At 42.1% G+C, this 17235-nt stretch overlaps 2 protein-coding genes across 4 annotated transcripts in view; both read right to left on the bottom strand.

Annotated features, from left to right (window-relative positions):
- Positions 1–559: 559 nt before the first annotated feature.
- crk (v-crk avian sarcoma virus CT10 oncogene homolog) lies at positions 560–8567 on the bottom strand. Its single transcript, XM_028420667.1, has 3 exons — positions 7943–8567; positions 6677–7266; positions 560–3950 (listed from the first exon to the last, which is right to left on the bottom strand). Exons 1-3 carry the CDS (start codon positions 8160–8162, stop codon positions 3813–3815), a joined length of 948 nt encoding a protein of 315 aa, XP_028276468.1. The 5' UTR covers positions 8163–8567; the 3' UTR covers positions 560–3812.
- A 5214-nt stretch (positions 8568–13781) lies between these two features.
- The window catches only part of lrrc75a (leucine rich repeat containing 75A), a 50781-nt gene continuing 47327 nt past the window's right edge, over positions 13782–17235 (bottom strand). For all 3 annotated transcript variants that reach the window (XM_028420422.1, XM_028420420.1, XM_028420421.1), the window contains exons 4-5: positions 15638–15911; positions 13782–14865 (exon numbers count right to left, since the gene is read on the bottom strand). In XM_028420422.1, coding sequence (XP_028276223.1) covers positions 14263–14865; positions 15638–15911 — 877 coding nt within the window. In that variant the 3' untranslated portion in view covers positions 13782–14262. The remainder of the gene's footprint in view (positions 14866–15637; positions 15912–17235) is intronic.

Here is a 17235-nt window from a genome sequence, read left to right as displayed (position 1 = left end):
CGTAATGAGTTGTCTCCAGTCAGTGTCTGTGATGATCACAGCAACAGCGAACGTCAACAAAGAAATGAATGAAAAACACAACAAATCAAAAATGCGATATATAACTTGTGCACCGAGCACCTAACAACAGCACAACACGATGTGGCTAGAAATTAAAAACGTAATACAACACTCAATTATATCCTTAATAAAAACACTTTTAAATTATTTATAGATTATTAGATATACATCCACCTTTTTTCAAAGTAGTCAGTATAGTTTTATATTTGTTTAATAGCCACGAAGCTTTGGATATAACAGAATTTTAAAAATAAAAGCCAAGTTATTTATATTTTTATTTACCAGAATTTAAAAAAAAGATGCTGCTCTGTGTGTACGCATGAGCCCTGTATGTATTGAATATACTCGTAGCGTACACATAATTCAGTCAGTGTTGCTAAAAATATTGTACAGTAGTCTGAATGGTAATTATTTCTGTAGCTAGGCAACTACCATGTGCAGCATGAATGAAAAGGGATTGTGGTCAGGATTTGTAGTTAAAACAACCATTAAACAAATCATTGGTCATGGTTTTGACTTTATTTACTAGTATATTAACACATTACATGCTACAGAAAATAAAAAGGTAATTTCCATGTTTTGAAAGAATATAGTGTTATAATAAAATGGCACATTTTGATATTAACACAATTTGCACTGGCATTTTGCCACCCCCTTCCTTTAAGTGAAAGGAAATAGCTTCATGCAGGGCTACTAAAAAAATACTTCTTGGTGGTTTCATTGGCGACACAATTTATACATAATGATTTATGTAGCTAAGCACCTGCCATGTGCACTGTGAGTGACTAAGAAGCTTCATTTGATTATAACCACAACTTAAAAAACAAAAACAAAGGACTGTGTCAAACGCTGGCAGTAAACACAAATGTTTACTTTCCTGGATCAGATTTTTCCAAGACGTCAGCCAAACATTTTTAAATAGTAAATCTTATAAAATGGGTTTGGGATACGGCCAACTTGAAAATTAAATGTGATAGCAGGACAGGAAAAAGAACCAAAGGTCAGAGAGACAAATGTGTTCAAGCAAATGAGGACAATTACAACCCTCAATAGGAGAACATATCTCACTGCAAAGTTAGTGTGAAAGCAGTAAGTGCATTCTGCTTTAATGTCATGAGCACGGGCAGGATGTACTTTCATCTTTCTTAATGTTGTTACAGTGCCACCTAAAGGTGACACGCTGTGCTGGCCTGAAACACTGTTCTCTGACATCTGAGAGGAACCTGTCACTTGGAAAGAGACAGCGAGTTCTTGCAGATCAAATTTAACGTGGATGCGATTCACTCTGACAAAAGTCTAAACTACAAGCCCAGACTGCTTTACTCCTAACCAGTCTGCATCATACATGAGGGTGATGATTGTCAGGTGTCAACAAGTACAGGGATTCAATTTCAACAGAAAACAATAGTTTTTGTAGGTGAGAAAAGGCAATTTGGACTAAAGCTTGGCAACGAAGGAACAACAGAGGGAAGAGATAAAACAATAAAAACTTCCATTTGGCTTGTGTGCACTGTAAATGGACGAGGCTTTAAATTAAAGAGTGGTGAAGGATTAACTGAGGAAGCACAAAGGAAATGCAGGCTGATAAACCTGATGATTAAAAGAACAAAGCTGTGCAAGGTGGCAACAAGATTAATAAAAGGATAAAAACAAAAAGGGAGATGCCAAATAATACCACGTTCTCTTTTCTTGGACACAGATCACTCTGTTATTCTAAGGTATATTCAGTGAGCTGAATGGAGAGCACTAATCTGAGAAGACGGTACTAAACTAACATGATGGACAGCCTACATTCACTCCGTTTAACTTCAATCATGTACATCAGGCGCAGAATGAGAACACATGTGACCCCTGTGAGGGAGGGAGGGCGGCTGGGGGCAAACAGATGTGCCCGGCCCCCCCAAAGTCAGTTCATCCATTTTGCACCACCACTTCTTCTCCTCCTTCCCAACATGCAGCGGTAAAAAGTGTGTTTCCCCTTACACAAAACCAGCTATGAAGAAAACTACAAAGATAACAAAAATCAATATTTAGCATGTAATGATAATCACATAGTACATCATTTCATAACAGTATGTTCTTTTCTTACAAAAGACTACTTGGTGGTACTTGGTGGATGGAGGCTGAGGTGAGGCAGGTCGAGAGGTGAGAGAGTGTAGTGTTGTCTTTATGGGCACCTCCTCAACAGGCTTGCAGTCTGCTGGGGCCTGCTCTACGGCTATAACTACATGAAGTCGCTCCTTGCTGCTGGCCTTGATTTATGTCCTCCATTTGATACTTGGGTGGGAGGGCGGGGCGGTTTCTGGACTGATCCTTGGTCTGCTCCTTGAGAAGAACTGTACACCTCCAGCTGGCAGAGATTTTAAATTAATGTTTCTCCGTTAAATCTGTCCTCTAAAAAGCTGTAGTATTTGAGCCCCGCTGCTCCCGTCTCACAGTTCTGGTGTAACCCAAAAATAATGCTGCATTCATGTCCAATGTTTAAACTACTAAATACCTTCTACCTCAGCTCAGGTACATAGTCACAACTGTCAAGACTTTCCTGGATAAAGACATCACTAACAATGATGTATCAGTTTGTATAAGTGAAAGGCAATGTCATGGCAGCATTGACTATTCGGATGCTCTTCCCTTACAGAGTTCTCAGATTGTTAATAATTATTGTTCCTCCTCTGACTTTTAAATGTACATTTTTAATTACCTTTGAGCCCACGGAGAAGTGCAAATTCTCTGCTCCTAACAAGAGCAGAGCGTCTAGCATCCTCACTGCTGTCATCATAGCCAGGTTACTCACTGTAACTGTCCATCTTTAGTTACAGATAAAGAATTGTTGGATAGTTAAAACTGACAATTTGTTCTTATTGAATCTGTTTTATGTGTAGTCTTCCTCCAGCAATGATGACAACTTACTGCATGCACTATAAGAGTGACACAAGCAGGATAAAAGAATAGCCCGACATCTTGAAAAGAGCCAGCATGCAGATAGCTTAGCATCAAGATGGGAAAACAGGTGACAATGTCACCTTTAAGAGCTTTAAGTTCAACACCAAGCCACTTGATCCTATTTTCAGATCTTGTGCTAAGCTAACCATCTCCTGGCTGTTGCTTCATATTCACCATGCAAACACAAGCCACTGCTTATCATTGCATGATGACAAATAAGCATCTCTCAATGTCAAACTGTTCAAAGTTTAAAAATAAAACTCATAAAAACACATTAAAAACTGTGTTATTACAATAATCTGACATGAATGCAGCATGACTACCGTGGTGACGGATGAGGACGAGGATGAAAAATGACACAGCGCTGAGCAATTATCTACTGGCTCCAACACAGGAAGAGGAAGTGGCTGAACTCTGTTGCGAGGAGTCTCCTGAGGAGTGAGTGTTGATAATGTGTCCATGGCACGGACATGGCTGAGGGAAGGTCTAAAGGGTGATGCCCAATCCATGGAACAGGAGATTCAGTTTATCTTCTGTGTCCCACTGTAGAGTATATAACCCATGTCAGTCAGTGAGGGATAGGTGGAGGAACAGGAGGGAGTGTGCATTACAAGGGCCCAACACAGCCTGTTTGTTTATCAGTGATTCTCATAAACTGTACTATGTGCAGGTAAAAGCTGGAGGTGATGTGAGGGAAGGAGGGCGGATCGGGTGGATATGTGGAATGGGAAGGAAGGAGGAGGAGGAGAGAGGGAGGGGTGAGGAAGGGTCTAATACTAGTGTCCAGGTAGTGGCCCGGCTGTCCGCTCTCAGCTGAGCTCGTCCTCTGCGTTGTGCTGGTCCAGCAGTTTGACGTGTGTGAAGGGAAAGTGGCCACGCTTGCCTTTACACTCCCCCTCCCACTGGCCGTTCACGTTTATTTTGGTCACCTTCACCATATCGCCCACCTAGGAGGAAAAAGAGAGAAAGTGTGAGGCTGCAGGGATGTGTTAAAGGCATATGTGATCCACAGTGGAGTTCAGTAGCGGAACAATCGATCAATGCACTGATGGGCAAGCTACGCAAATATATAAGCTGCTTTTGCATAATAAAATGGGGTGTTCATAACTCCAAGTAACCTGGTTATGATGTCGGTGTGCTTTTGACTGTCCAGTGGTGTAAACCATTTACATAACAGGGTTGGGCAACGGGACAAATGTATTGGCTGTCAGTGACTGACTGACCGGTTGCTTTTTTTTGGGGGGGCGGCAATTTTTTTCTTCATTTGAATGCTCCCTTCCTGAAAACATGTAAATAAATAATGAAGACGTAAAGCACAATTAAAGTAACATTTAGAGGTCATATTGTTCTTTGTGCAGTCATTATTTTTCAAGAAACAGCTTTAATATTCATCTAATTAACAAGTTGTTGTAACTCTCAATGGATTGATACCATGCACTTTGGAAATGAGTGCTAGGCAATCCAAACATTTACAACTGTGGGAAAAATATACAGAATAAATTAAAGGACAATATGGAAATGGTCAGTAGTTAGTGAGGTCGATATGGCAGCCTGTGTGATTACAGTTGACCTGCACGGGGACAGGAGTGGCAGCTCCCCTGTCTCTGAACAAGAGCAAACAAGGACTAACGGACAGTTCCAAAGTTCAGATCGACATAGTTGACGAAAGAATATGGGTTCAGCCTGAAACCACGGCAACCGCTGCTGACAATCACACATGCATGACAGGCTGCATTTGCAGCGTGTTATTTCATTTCCTGTGACACCTATGACACATTGTATTATGTTCATCTGATGCAGCTGCACAAATCCTAAGTGAGAAAAATGTCTATTTCTGGCAGCTCTATGTGGTGGCCTAAATAATTCTCTAATGATTTTTATGTCAATTTTGATGTGTAGATTTATAGAGTCTACAGGACCCTAATAAAAACAGAGATATGTGAAGATTGACTGAAGCTTTAAATATTAGTTGTCTGTACATGGTAAGAGATGGCAGTCATTTTTAAATTAGTTCTAACAAGTAAGGGAGTAAAACAATACATTTGGAGAGATAAGATATTCTGATTTCTTTTGACTTAAAACAGCAAGACAGCCGACAGTGTTTGGATTTTAAACTGCCGACCATCATTAAAGATGTACCACTCAGCTTCAGTGAAACACTTCTCCATTTGACTCTGAGATATGTTTACAATCAGCTGAGACAAAGAAAAGCAGCAGATCTTCATATGAACTTCAAACTAAGCAGTATTTGGTATTTCCGCTTAAAAAGAAACATGCTTAGAAAGTTACTAATACATCTTTGGATACATTTTGTTTCTAACCTTCTGCAAAGCAAATCAACAGAAACTCTGCTTGCGTGCTTTGCTGCAGCTTGTGGATATCATTAATTAAAACTGCTGGCTGCTGTTTGTGTGTTTTGTGGGTCTCTTGTTCATAACACTGCAGCATTGGGAAATAGTTCAAGCTGAACGAAAGTGGTGTTATTCAAAGTGGGTGCACCAGTGCAACGAGAGAAGGACTTGTAAAGCTAAGGCCTTTTTTTTAGCAGAGAGCATTACATTAAAAAGCAGTCAATGGCCATGTTGGCTCTGAGCTTTACGTCTATAGGGGTACAATTTGCTAATTTTAGTTTATACTAATGAGCTTTTCAAAGACTAGAAGAGCTTGAGTCACATTATGTCTACTTTTAAAATAATTTTAATGAAGTAAAAGTAGAAACACATAATGTATAGCAACATACAACAGGGATTACACTGTGCTAGCTAGTTTCAATTGCTCAAGTGAGACAGATCTTCACAATCTGTGGGATTACTGAAAGAAGGAAACATAAGCTAATTATTAACTGTAGAGCACTGCCCTGCTGAGTCACTAATGGCCAACTAGAGTAGATAAAACAGAAGGCCTTTTTCATAGGTCAAAGCCAGAAATTAAACCACAGGTAGGAGTGGTAGGAACCCATTCCACTAAAGGATCCCCTTGTCACAAGTTTTTTTTTTTCAGAACTGCAGAAAGACACAAACACATTCATCAGAAGATCAAATAGAAAAAAATGTAGGCAGAAATTTAAGAAGCCTGGAAGGAGACAAGAGCATGCTCAGTCTGCCTTCTAGTTTTGCTCCTGGCTCAGCTGGACTCCTTGCTTCACAGAGACCAGAGGAAATGGTCCTGTTCCCAAACACAAACTATTTCCTTCCCCCAATGACCTGCTCTGTGGGAGCCCCGCTCTCACTTCCGGACAGTTTAACAGCCCAGCCACCGTGAGCAGCGAGCACAGCTTAATGGCAGTTTTCATTTGGGTTCTTTATTAGGTTTAAATCTGGAAAGAAGACCCTCTCAATCGACTACAGCAAATGTCCTCAACAGATAAAGCCTGGGAGTTAATAACCATTATAGGCAGACTTTAAGCAGGTCAATCTGTAATGTCACTGAGCTGATCTGTGCAGAGGAGAAATTAAATGACCAGATTATCCAGAAAAGAGGGCCAGCTGAGCACTTTCTGACCTTGATTCTTCTTCAGACTCAACAAATGCTGTGAAATAAATAACCAAAAACACAATAGAGAGAGAACGCCAAAGAATGTGAGCTCAGTTTTGATAAGCTTAAAGGGCCGGTCCTACATCCTTCTTCCTAGCTGGCCCCCCTTTTACAAGTGTGTCACACAACACATATTTACCTCTAAGGCCAGGGCAGTCTTGTCATAGGCATTGGGCACCCTCTTCTGTATGGCCCTGGCATAGACAGGTCCATTCTGAAGATTTGGGAGAGGAGTGGGCTGAGCGTACTGACTAGGGTCTCCCAGCAATGGAGCGCCGGACTGGGCTGCGGTGCCGTCAGAGTTCCCTAGCATCCCCATCCCACCTGGCGGTCCCCCAGGCACTCCAGGCCCCGCCAACGAACTTGGAGACGCCGGTCGGTACTTCTCCACGTAGGGCACAGGGATCATCCCTGTTCGGCCTTCTGAGTTTTGAGCATTCCACCACTGCTCCTCTGGCTTCTCAAGAACTCGAAGAATATCGCCCTTCCTAAATGGGAGATCCTCCTCGTCGTTGCCAGGGAAATCAAAAAGTGCTCGGACAAACTCGTCTTCCAGGCGTGGAGGGGGGCCACCAGCATGGCCAGCGCTCATAAAGGAGGGATGTTTGGACTTGTTGATGGGTTCTATCAAGGTGGTGGTATCCAGGTAGTGGATTTTATAGAACTCTAGCAAAGCAGGTAGAGCATCAAACTCCTGGTCACCAATACGGAACCTCGGATGGGCCAAACCTGGGGAAAATTAAGAGAAGAGAAATGTGTGAATGAGGAAGTCAGATATAACTTGTTATAAGATTCCACACCTGTTCCAACACACTGACATCTGACAGATCTGAATTTTGGCTATTTCTGTGGCTTTGGCAGCATGATGGAGGTGGTTTCCAGAATCACCAGGAAGTATTTTTGTTTCCTTATTTTGTGTTCTTCTACATACAGGGTGTTGTTTTCTTCCAATTTAAGATGTGTGCATTTATGAATAAATATGTCAAGTGATCTGCAGCAATGTGTACACACGTGGTCAGTTCAAATCTGACACATAATGAACTTTTGACCACTTTTCCAGTGAGAGTCTTACTGTAATGACAGCCAGGCCTGAACTTAAATAGACAGTAGGTATACAGGCTCACACCGCCCACCATGGCATCTATTAATGACAGAAACGTCCACCAATTAGTGATTCTCTGGCATAATATGTTATGGGATGTCTTAGTATTAAGATCCGGACTATTAGCATGAGCCAACGTTGCACGGAAAGATGTCTCATAGGGGCTGGCCTGCCGTATCTGCTATAGTACAGAGTAAAAAATGCACTATTGCGCATCTCCTTTGGTGCAAGTCATGCAAGAATGGTCACATCAGCATCTCCATATATCCAGCCCCTCCATGCCACCCTCTCCTGTTATCTTACCTGGACCGGACTGTCGGTTGTTGCTGATGCTGTTAATTATGTAATGCGAGACTTTGGAGTTCTCTGACACCGACAGCACGTAGTCTCCGGGGCTGGTGATGGAGTCCCGGACCAGAAACACGCCGTGCCTCTGCCCCTGCAAAAGAGACACAGCCTCCTGCCTGCTCAACCGACCCCAGTACCAACTGCCACGGTCCTCCGCGTCAAAATTTCCGGCCATGATAACCACTCCAAAGCCGAGGCTTCACGGGGCCTTCCCTGCTCTCCCTCCCGTTATCCACAAGCAAAGCCTTCAACTCATACAAAAACTTTAGCGCCTAGAGCACGTTTAGTAAACAGGCGACATCCGCAGCTGGCCGTTCAGGCATCAATTCGCCGACACAGAAACTCAACCACGTTATAAAATGGCTTCTTGTTTGGTCTGGGGTGCAGAAGCCAACTCTATCTATCATATAATGGGTTTTTGCGACAGAATTCCAGCCACAATCCAGCCACCGATGACAACTAACTTCAAAAACTGAAATGGCGGATACGGGAAAACAAAAAAAAAGCCCCCACTTACCGGATGTGACGTAGTAATTATGTACGACACACGTACGAACGTCAATTTTGATTATCTAAAACAGTTACATAGAACTTCCGCTTCAAACCACGCGGTCTAATATTTATACTGTTATAAGTCAACCCCCAAACATGTAACGACAACTATTATTGCTTCACACGCGCCCTTTAAATTGTAGTTTTTCATGCAATTAATTAAGGTATGTTTTCTTTTTGACAAAGGAGACTAGCTGTGAGCTTTTATTTTGGTAACAGCGCGTACTCTTCCTGCGCATGCTCTCTTACTTTCAGACGGTCCTGTTTTCAATATCGGTGGGTTATTGTGAAATCTAAAACTCACCTCATTATTGCGCCAGACGAGCAGAGATTTAATTACAGTGTGGACACGAACTCGTCCTGCTCCCACAATTATTTATAACATCTTAAATAATATCTCGCAATTTTAATACGGAATTTACAGCGAGTTCATTGCATTTGTAATATTGGCCACTAGGTGTCAGTCAAAGACAATGAATTTCTTTTCACTTGTCATACAGTTTGATCACCACCATCAAAACCTTTGTCCATAATTAGACATTTTAAAATGAACAACAGCAAAATATTACAGTGATTCCAGACAGAAATCCACTCTGTTACATACCAGGCTTAAAAGCCTTACCTGAAATCAGCCTTAAAGTTTACCCTGCATGTCATCCTGACACACCCAGGAAGTCGATTTCTTAAGAATTCACAAGACTCCACTCCTATGTCAGTACGATAAGCATGCAGAAGGAACAGGTTAGCCTAGATTACCGTAAATACTGGAAGCAGGAGGAAACAGCTAGACTATTTTGTTCCCAGCCTTCAAGATCATTAAAATCAATAAGGACAGTTTGTGTTTTACGTGAAGGTCCTGTTTCCTCATGCATTACAGTTGTAATGCTAAACTAGGTTAAATGCTTCCCAAGGTATCCAATTTTTTTATATTGAGCAGATTCGTCTTGATAAGTTTGGCACATATGTTGAACTTTATAATTTAAAACTAAAATCACAGATGCATCTCAGTAAATTAGAGATTAGAATATTGTGGAAAAGTTCATTTATTCAATTCACATTTATTGAAAGTGAAACTCCTATATTATACAGATTCACTACACACAGAGTAAAATATTTCAAGCTTTTATTTCTTTTGATTGTGATGATTATGGCTTACCATTTTTGAAAATACCAAAATCAGTATCTCAAAAAATGGTTTCTTAGTCTCGAGACACACTTACGGGGAAGAACTGCTGACTGGACACATGTCCAGAATTGACACCCTCCACGAGGAGGGTAAACCACAAAAGGTTATTGTGAAAGCGGCTGGCTGTTCACACAGTGCTTTATTCAGGGGAGGTTGCTTCCCTCTGATAAGCTTTATGGAGATGCTGATTTTCATTTTCCAGCAGGATTTAGCTCCTACCCACTCTGCCCAAAGTACCAAAAGCTGCTTAAATGACCATGTTATTACTGTGCTCGATCGGGGTATTGTCAGGTGGAAGAGGAGACACCAGACTTAAATATGTTAATGAGCTGAAGGCGGCTTTCAAAGCAACCTGGTCTTCCATTACCCTTCAGCAGTGCCACACTGCATTGATGCAGTAATTCATGCACAGGAAACCCAACCTAATATTGAGCACACGAACATGAATATACCATTCAGAAGGCCAAGAATTCTGTAATGTTATTTTTTTTAATTGGTCTCATGTAATATTCACTTTGTGTTTTTGAGGTTTCTTTGTCCTGTGATGGACTGGTGACCTGTCCAGGGTGTACCCCACCTCTCACCTGTAGATCATTTCCAGAGAGCTCTGGAAATGAGCATAAAACACATATAAGCATTAGCATTTATAGCACTTCCTGTTCTCTTGTCCTGAAGTCGGTGTCATTTGTTGAATGGGATTTAGGTTAAGGCACCGGAAATGATGGCTTCTAATAAGTGGATAGTCTTTCTTTACATATCAATTATTTTGCAAAGCTAATAGAAAAATCCTATTGACTTTTTGTTCATGCTGGGTTAGCCTTCAAAAAATCCTTCATCAACCCTGCTGCAGCTTGCTGATAAAATGATCAAAGTGTCAAGTCAGCTTAACTGTCACATCAAACAAAACCATCAGCTGTTATAAAGGTCGATGCTTATGTGCTTAGGTGGAGGTTGGTACTCTTCATAATTCTGCTGAGCCCCACACTAAGCTGACACCTACAGCCAAGACTTTCCGGGTTTCTGCTCAGGTGCGCTGATGAGATGCAGTGGCTGCTGGGTGGACACATCTGGTCGTCATTACCCAGGACCTCACTCTCCTCCACTCGTCGTCGTTCTTCCGTTTGATGATATCAGATCAATTGAACCTTTTTTAAAAGCCTTTTTGCCTGATCCTAATATCGTCTCTTCTCTCTCAGGAACCACTCTAAAGCCTAGTGACCTCCAGTTCACACTGCGGTCCTCTGAGCACCTGACCTAAGACTGTTCTTTAGTTTTGTATTTGGAATAATCAACTGTTTAGATTTTGAGACCTGCTGTTTGATCCTTTATTCAACCACACAGACCACATGAATTAAACTATCATAGAATTTATTAGTTTGATCCAAGGCAAAATAAAAGCTTGTACAATTTGTCTTGTTAAATTGTGATTAAGTGGCATGAAAATAAAATACTTTTTACCTTTGGGTAAAAGTACAGAGAATATCATAGAGGTATACCGTCGATTGGGAAACACACAGAGATAAAAGATCCAAGGCTACGGACACTCATGCCTTCAGAGTCACATGACTTTTTTGTCTTTTTACATCTCACAATATGTCAGCAGAGTCCTTGAGTATCTTCACATCCTCTGGTTACTTGGAGCGTTCAAAGACCGTCCAAGGTGAACACACTCATCTGTACATATGGAGGGACTGTAATAGCATATGGAAGGGCCAGTCATTCAGCCTGTAGCGACGAGCAAAGCATTCTGGGAAGGAAACTCACCAAACAAAGGGCATGTGGTCACAGTCTGAATTACTGTCTATCAACACAGAGTCATATATGTGAGATGCTAACAGGTCAAAGGTCAGTCTGATAAATCTACAGGCATTTTTGGGATCAAAGGTTTTAAATTTAAAAGCCCACATGTCTGTAAATACATCTGGCTAATTCCAGCTGTGATCTCTTCGCTTTGATTCGTTCTGACCTTGACATAAAAGCAGACATGTTTTCAGGTCAACATGTACGCTCCGGTCTTCATTTTCAGTCGCAGAGCTGTAACAATAGCAGTAAACCTGAGAGTAGGGTCTTCAGCATGACCTTGTGCAGTGAGTCAGCTCGACCACAGACCTCTGACTGAATACAAAGCACTCAATTACAAACCCTCACATCACCGTTGGAACTCACTGTACAATAATCAGTATCTAATGTCCTGGACTACCTTCCTGTGTGTCACTTCAGCATCATCCCGTCTGCCTCTGCTTAAAGGGTTCGCTGGAAGGAGCAGGTCGGACTTTGCAGGGATACAGGTGGCTTTTTGTAAAGGTACATTAAAGGGATATTTGTAAGTGCAATACCACTAAATATCTGCAGACTGGTTTGTACTCATGAGGTGAAAGGAAACTGTAAGATCCACCATAAAGTACCATATTTCTGGATGATAATGAGTTTAATGGCTTGTCTTGAAAAACAGATGCAATGATAAAAGGCTGCTTAATGTCGGACCATCTGGAGCCCTGCTTTTGATGGCTTTTTGGCCAATTATCAATGCTAAATTAGCGCCAAAGCCAATTAGCGGAAACGATTCTTCTGATTGGCTGTTTAGCTTAGTGAACAGTTGTGATCGCATGAAGCCATGACATGGCCTTGAGATTGGACAGACTGAGTCCTCTTTTTTAAAAGACAAACACACTACTGCCCCCTGCTGGTATGGAGAGTTATGTGCTCACACAAGCACAGACTGCTAGCTTTAACTTTAGCTGTGTGATTCATAGAGATGCAACTTTTTCAAGACTTTCTTTCACATACTGGGAAAATGTTGTTAAGCCATCAGTTTATATCATATTAAGATATTTCAGATTGAACACTGTGTGTTCTTCTGATGTATTCTCATGACTAACGCCACAATCTGCTGTGACCAGGCATAAAAGAGGCACTGCAGGAGTTTCATTAAATATCTCTATATTTTTTCTGGACTCATATTCACTGAACTGCTGAATCAGGGTTACTTGTAAGTGATTGATGAGTATGAGTTAAAAGACTTTTACTCCATTCTGCATCCACCCCGTTTGGCTGTCTAGACTATAACGTATAACACACAGCGTCTTATGATTCCCATAATGCAACTCTGTATTTGTCAGCTTTTCAGTTAGTTACATGAACACCTGTAGACATAACATAACAACAACACAGCAGCCCTGCTTTGCTCATGGCATGTATTTTGTTTTGCTGCACTGTCAGAAAAGCACATGACAAAAAAACAATCCTTCCTCTAAAGGAGAATCTCTTAGCGCCTCAGGCATCCGTCTGGAATAAATATATTTGCATTTAAACTGCCTTAGTGTGAGGATTTCTTTCATAACAGCTGCTATTCTGCACATTTTTCTTACCATGACAATAAAACCTTCCCATTCAGGGCATTGCTATGATATCATACATCAATAGTCAGCTCTAACCCAGCTTTGAAGAGTCACTCATGCACATAAACATTCCAACAAAACAATCATGGGTCCTTCAGTTCAGCAGTATTCCTCTTTAAATCTAAACTATTCCCCTGCAAGGACAATTAAAAACAATATATTTATATATATATATTTACTGTACATCCAAAAATACAGTGTATTTGTTAAAGCTTTGCACGAACTATAAGTGACACATGGAGGGGTGAGAGCTACATACTGCATAAGGATATCATTTGTGAATGCGATCATAGCAGCGGCCTATATATAAACAGTGTAAGCGTGTGATGCGCTCTAGTGTACAGTGCCATGGAGTTGAAACATGACCTGGATTATAAGGGGGGAAAAAGGGGCTACTAAATATTTCAGCACTTTTGCTTTGGGACACATGAGCAATGATTAGCACATTTATCCACTGTACAAAGACGCCACCCCGGCGCTTTTTGCCGTCGTCATTAATCCGTTGTTTTCAGCTGACTAATTTCACCTCCTCACTAACACACAGCGCGTCTGCTCACTTATTAACAGATCTTCACTAATGGCTTGACTTTTGATTCCTGCCTGTCGTCTGATCCATCTGGCTAGCTGTCGACGTGCGTAGGCAGGAGTACATTTTATACATTTCCACTTCTTTTTTTTTTTTTTTTTGGCAAAAAACATGCTTTTAAAATGGCCCTGACTAGTTTCTGTGCATCTCTTGTTTTATCACACTTCTAACCAGGATATATTCCAGGCACATGTAGGTATTACCAGGGTTATAAGGAGGAAGGACCTGAATAAAGATTAACACGCTGTACATAAAAGCCACATGTGATCTACTTAATCAGTCTATCCTATGCATCAGCATCCTTTACACAGACAGTTATGATAGAAGACACGTCCTGCTGGGGATTGGCTTCTCGTGTTACAGTCGCCTGGGTTCAGCGGTCACTCTGAAGGCTGTGGTGGCTGGTCGCAAATCAGATCAGAGGAGGGAGTATCGAGTGGCTTTGTTCATATGGATTACATGCAGCCTCTTTAGGCACACTCTGTTAGCCACAGCCTCCTCTCCTTCACGCAGGGCTCCACACAGGGAAAGGAAACAGAAGCACAGCTAGCAATCAGGTCAAGTGGTCTGACTCGTCGGTCAAGTCGTCCTCCTCCACTCTCATTGGCTCAACGGCCCCAGAGGAGTGCTGAGACTGGCTGGAGCAGGACAGGCGGGAGGAGCGGCTCTGCGTGTCGTCCTCGTCCTCCGCCATCACCGCCCTCCTCCCCGGTCGATGTCGTCTCCTCTGTGGCTCCTTCTCCTCATCCTGCTCTACTCGCCTTTCCTTCCTCCTCCCTGCTCCTTTCCTCTGCTCTCCCACCGTCCACATGCTCTCTTCCTCATCCTTCCCCTGTATCTCCCTATCGAAGTCCAGCAGCTCCTCCATCATCTCCTCTATCTCCATCTCTCCGTCCAGCTCCTCCTCCACCTCTGAACGGAGCTCGCCCATGCTCTCAGTCCGGTTGGTGTCGTCTGTCTCCTCCTCTTCACCAAGACCCCTCAGTCTTTCGGGAGGGTCGCTGGCCTGGCTCTCTCCGAACTCAAGGATGGTAGGGAGGTTTCCCTGTTTGGGACAACGCTTCCTCAGGCTGACAAGAAAGGGCTGTGGTAAGGAGAAGATGTCCACGTTGTTTCCGAGGTCAATCCATGTCACACTTGGAAAACTGCCTGGATCCTACAGCAGAAACAATGAACAGTGACATAGTACATTCAATGTGTCTACTGTCTAATCTCTACAAACAAACAACAAACCAAATGCAACCTGTTTCCCCATCTAGACACTTCCAAGAATCCTCAGTTTCTGCCACCCACCGAGGCAACGAATGCCCTGCTGGTTCCAATACTGCAAAGGCCCACAATGTGTGTATTGTATCACAAACATCTATTGTTGGACAAATGTTTGTTATTTATTCAGATACTGTGGAAACATTTGGTCCTATTTGTTCGTAGTTTGGTTCCTGATCATCTAAATAAACAATGTTTTATGGATTTAAGTGAAGTGTATTGGCATGTATCCATGTATGACATCTACAGGAATGACCTTTGCTATATATCACCTATCCATGACAGGACATCTAAAAAGAAAAACCAGGAGGCAGAGGTAGCTGTGTTTGTGATGATGAGGACTGGACTCAATCATTGAAGCAGGCTACAAAACATTAAGTACAGATTGCACAAAATTGACAACAACATGTCAGAGATGCAAAATGTCCAAAGTTGTTTTGAGTTGTTTAGAGGTGCGTGGAGAGGAAGAATTGTGGTTTTATGGTTTATTATAGTTAACTAAATGAGTAAAACATCGGTTAGTGAGAAGTTTTTCTTCATTTACGTGTCAGGCAAAGACAAAGAAAGACATTCGCTGAAGCAAGGCACTTGAAAGTAGAGAATGTTTTATAGAAAACGTCTGCAGGTTGCTAAAAGAAGGTTGTATTAGATGCTGTTCTTACCTTCAGGGCATCAGTCAGCTCCTTCAGAATAGCTCTCGTCAGCCTGTTTCCATTCAGCGCCAGGGTCTCCAAATGTGGCAGGGAGGCCAGCGTGGGCAAGAGCAGGAGGAATGCCTCGTCTGTCAGCTCAGAAAAGCCCAGCTCCAAGCTGACCACGGTGGATGCGTGACGCTGTAGGTGCGCAGATAGGCGCTCCATGTCCCGAGCTGTCAGGGGGATCCCAGAGAGGTCCAATGCGCCGCTGGACGGAGGGGCCGACAGCACCGCCTTCAGGCTGGACACAGAGCCACAGTGAGACACACATGACTCACTATTTACCAACAGGTGCCAAGAGCGTATTGTGCTAAATGTTCAGAATATTGAATAATAGTGATGACTCATTCACTTAATCATTCTGTACAGTAACATCACACAACCACCTCCACTAATTATCCTGCAACTTCACACTTTTTGAAATGATCACAACCATCCTATAGCTGCGATGTAGCCGCTGTGTGCTGCAAAGAACCCAGCACACAAATGCATTGTGGATTATATTTCAAGACGAAATGATTACTCCCTGAAAATGTCACAGGGTGTTATTATTTAAATTTTACTGCTGTTTCAAAGACCAAAGTAAATTTAACACAACATTTTTTATCACAGTATTTCTCTTGTACAAGTCCTAATCATTTTAATTTGCCCACAATAACATTGTCTTTTACACAAACCAAACATCAGGGTATGTTCTAGATTTAAATGTCCAATTTAACCCATATAGTTCATGCAAGTAATTCTTAAATTGCTTTAAAAAGTCTTTAATGAGCTCCCAAATACAGAATCACTGGATGCTATCGCTACATGTAAAGTAGCATCAGGAAACAGTAACCACTAAGTACGATACTTAATTTAGGATTAATCCCTGCTGGTGGTAAATCTGCTTCCCCTGTGACGATACATCGACAGAGGCCCAGGCTGCTGAGCCCTTCGTCTTTGTTTAGCAGAAAGCCAAAGGTTTACCGAGGCTGTGCTGCAGCCTGTGAGATTCAACTGTTCTCAGCTGAATATATTTTTCTACTTACATACCAGAGGGACTAAAGAGGAATCTAGGCCAGAGCAGCCCAGAGTGGAGCGATGAACCTGGGTCAGATTTAGCCCTTCAAAAACATTTTACTCACTCTCCCAGAGGGTTGCAGACGGTGTCCTGTCACTCCTGTTATATTTTGGTTTGATTTGCAGGAGGGGCAAAAACGCAGCTGTCAATCAGCTGGTGATGGGTGAGGATGTTGATCTTTAGCTTATATATCTGTCTCTTCCTGATTGGTTATATAACACCTCCCATGGGTTAAGAAATAGTGTTTATTTTTCTGACAAAGGCCATTTCACACCCTTAGACCTATGTAGCTTAAGATGCTTTCCCCCAAAGACTCTCTATTTAATGTCAGGCAGAACTTGTTTACAGTCTGGTACAGTTAGTTAGTCGCTTTTTGTGACAAGTATACATATCTCAGGACTCTACGAAATGAATTCAATGACCAAAGAGTTTTCTCCTCCATGATAATACCAAGTGCGCGTTTCCTAGGCAACAGGAACATCCATCATGACAAACATGTCTAAAG

The sequence above is a fragment of the Parambassis ranga genome, chromosome 13, assembly GCF_900634625.1.
Source record: "Parambassis ranga chromosome 13, fParRan2.1, whole genome shotgun sequence".
NCBI lineage: Eukaryota > Metazoa > Chordata > Actinopteri > Ambassidae > Parambassis > Parambassis ranga.
Note: the sequence above shows the minus strand (reverse complement) of the source record. Positions and strands in the feature narration are given on the sequence as shown.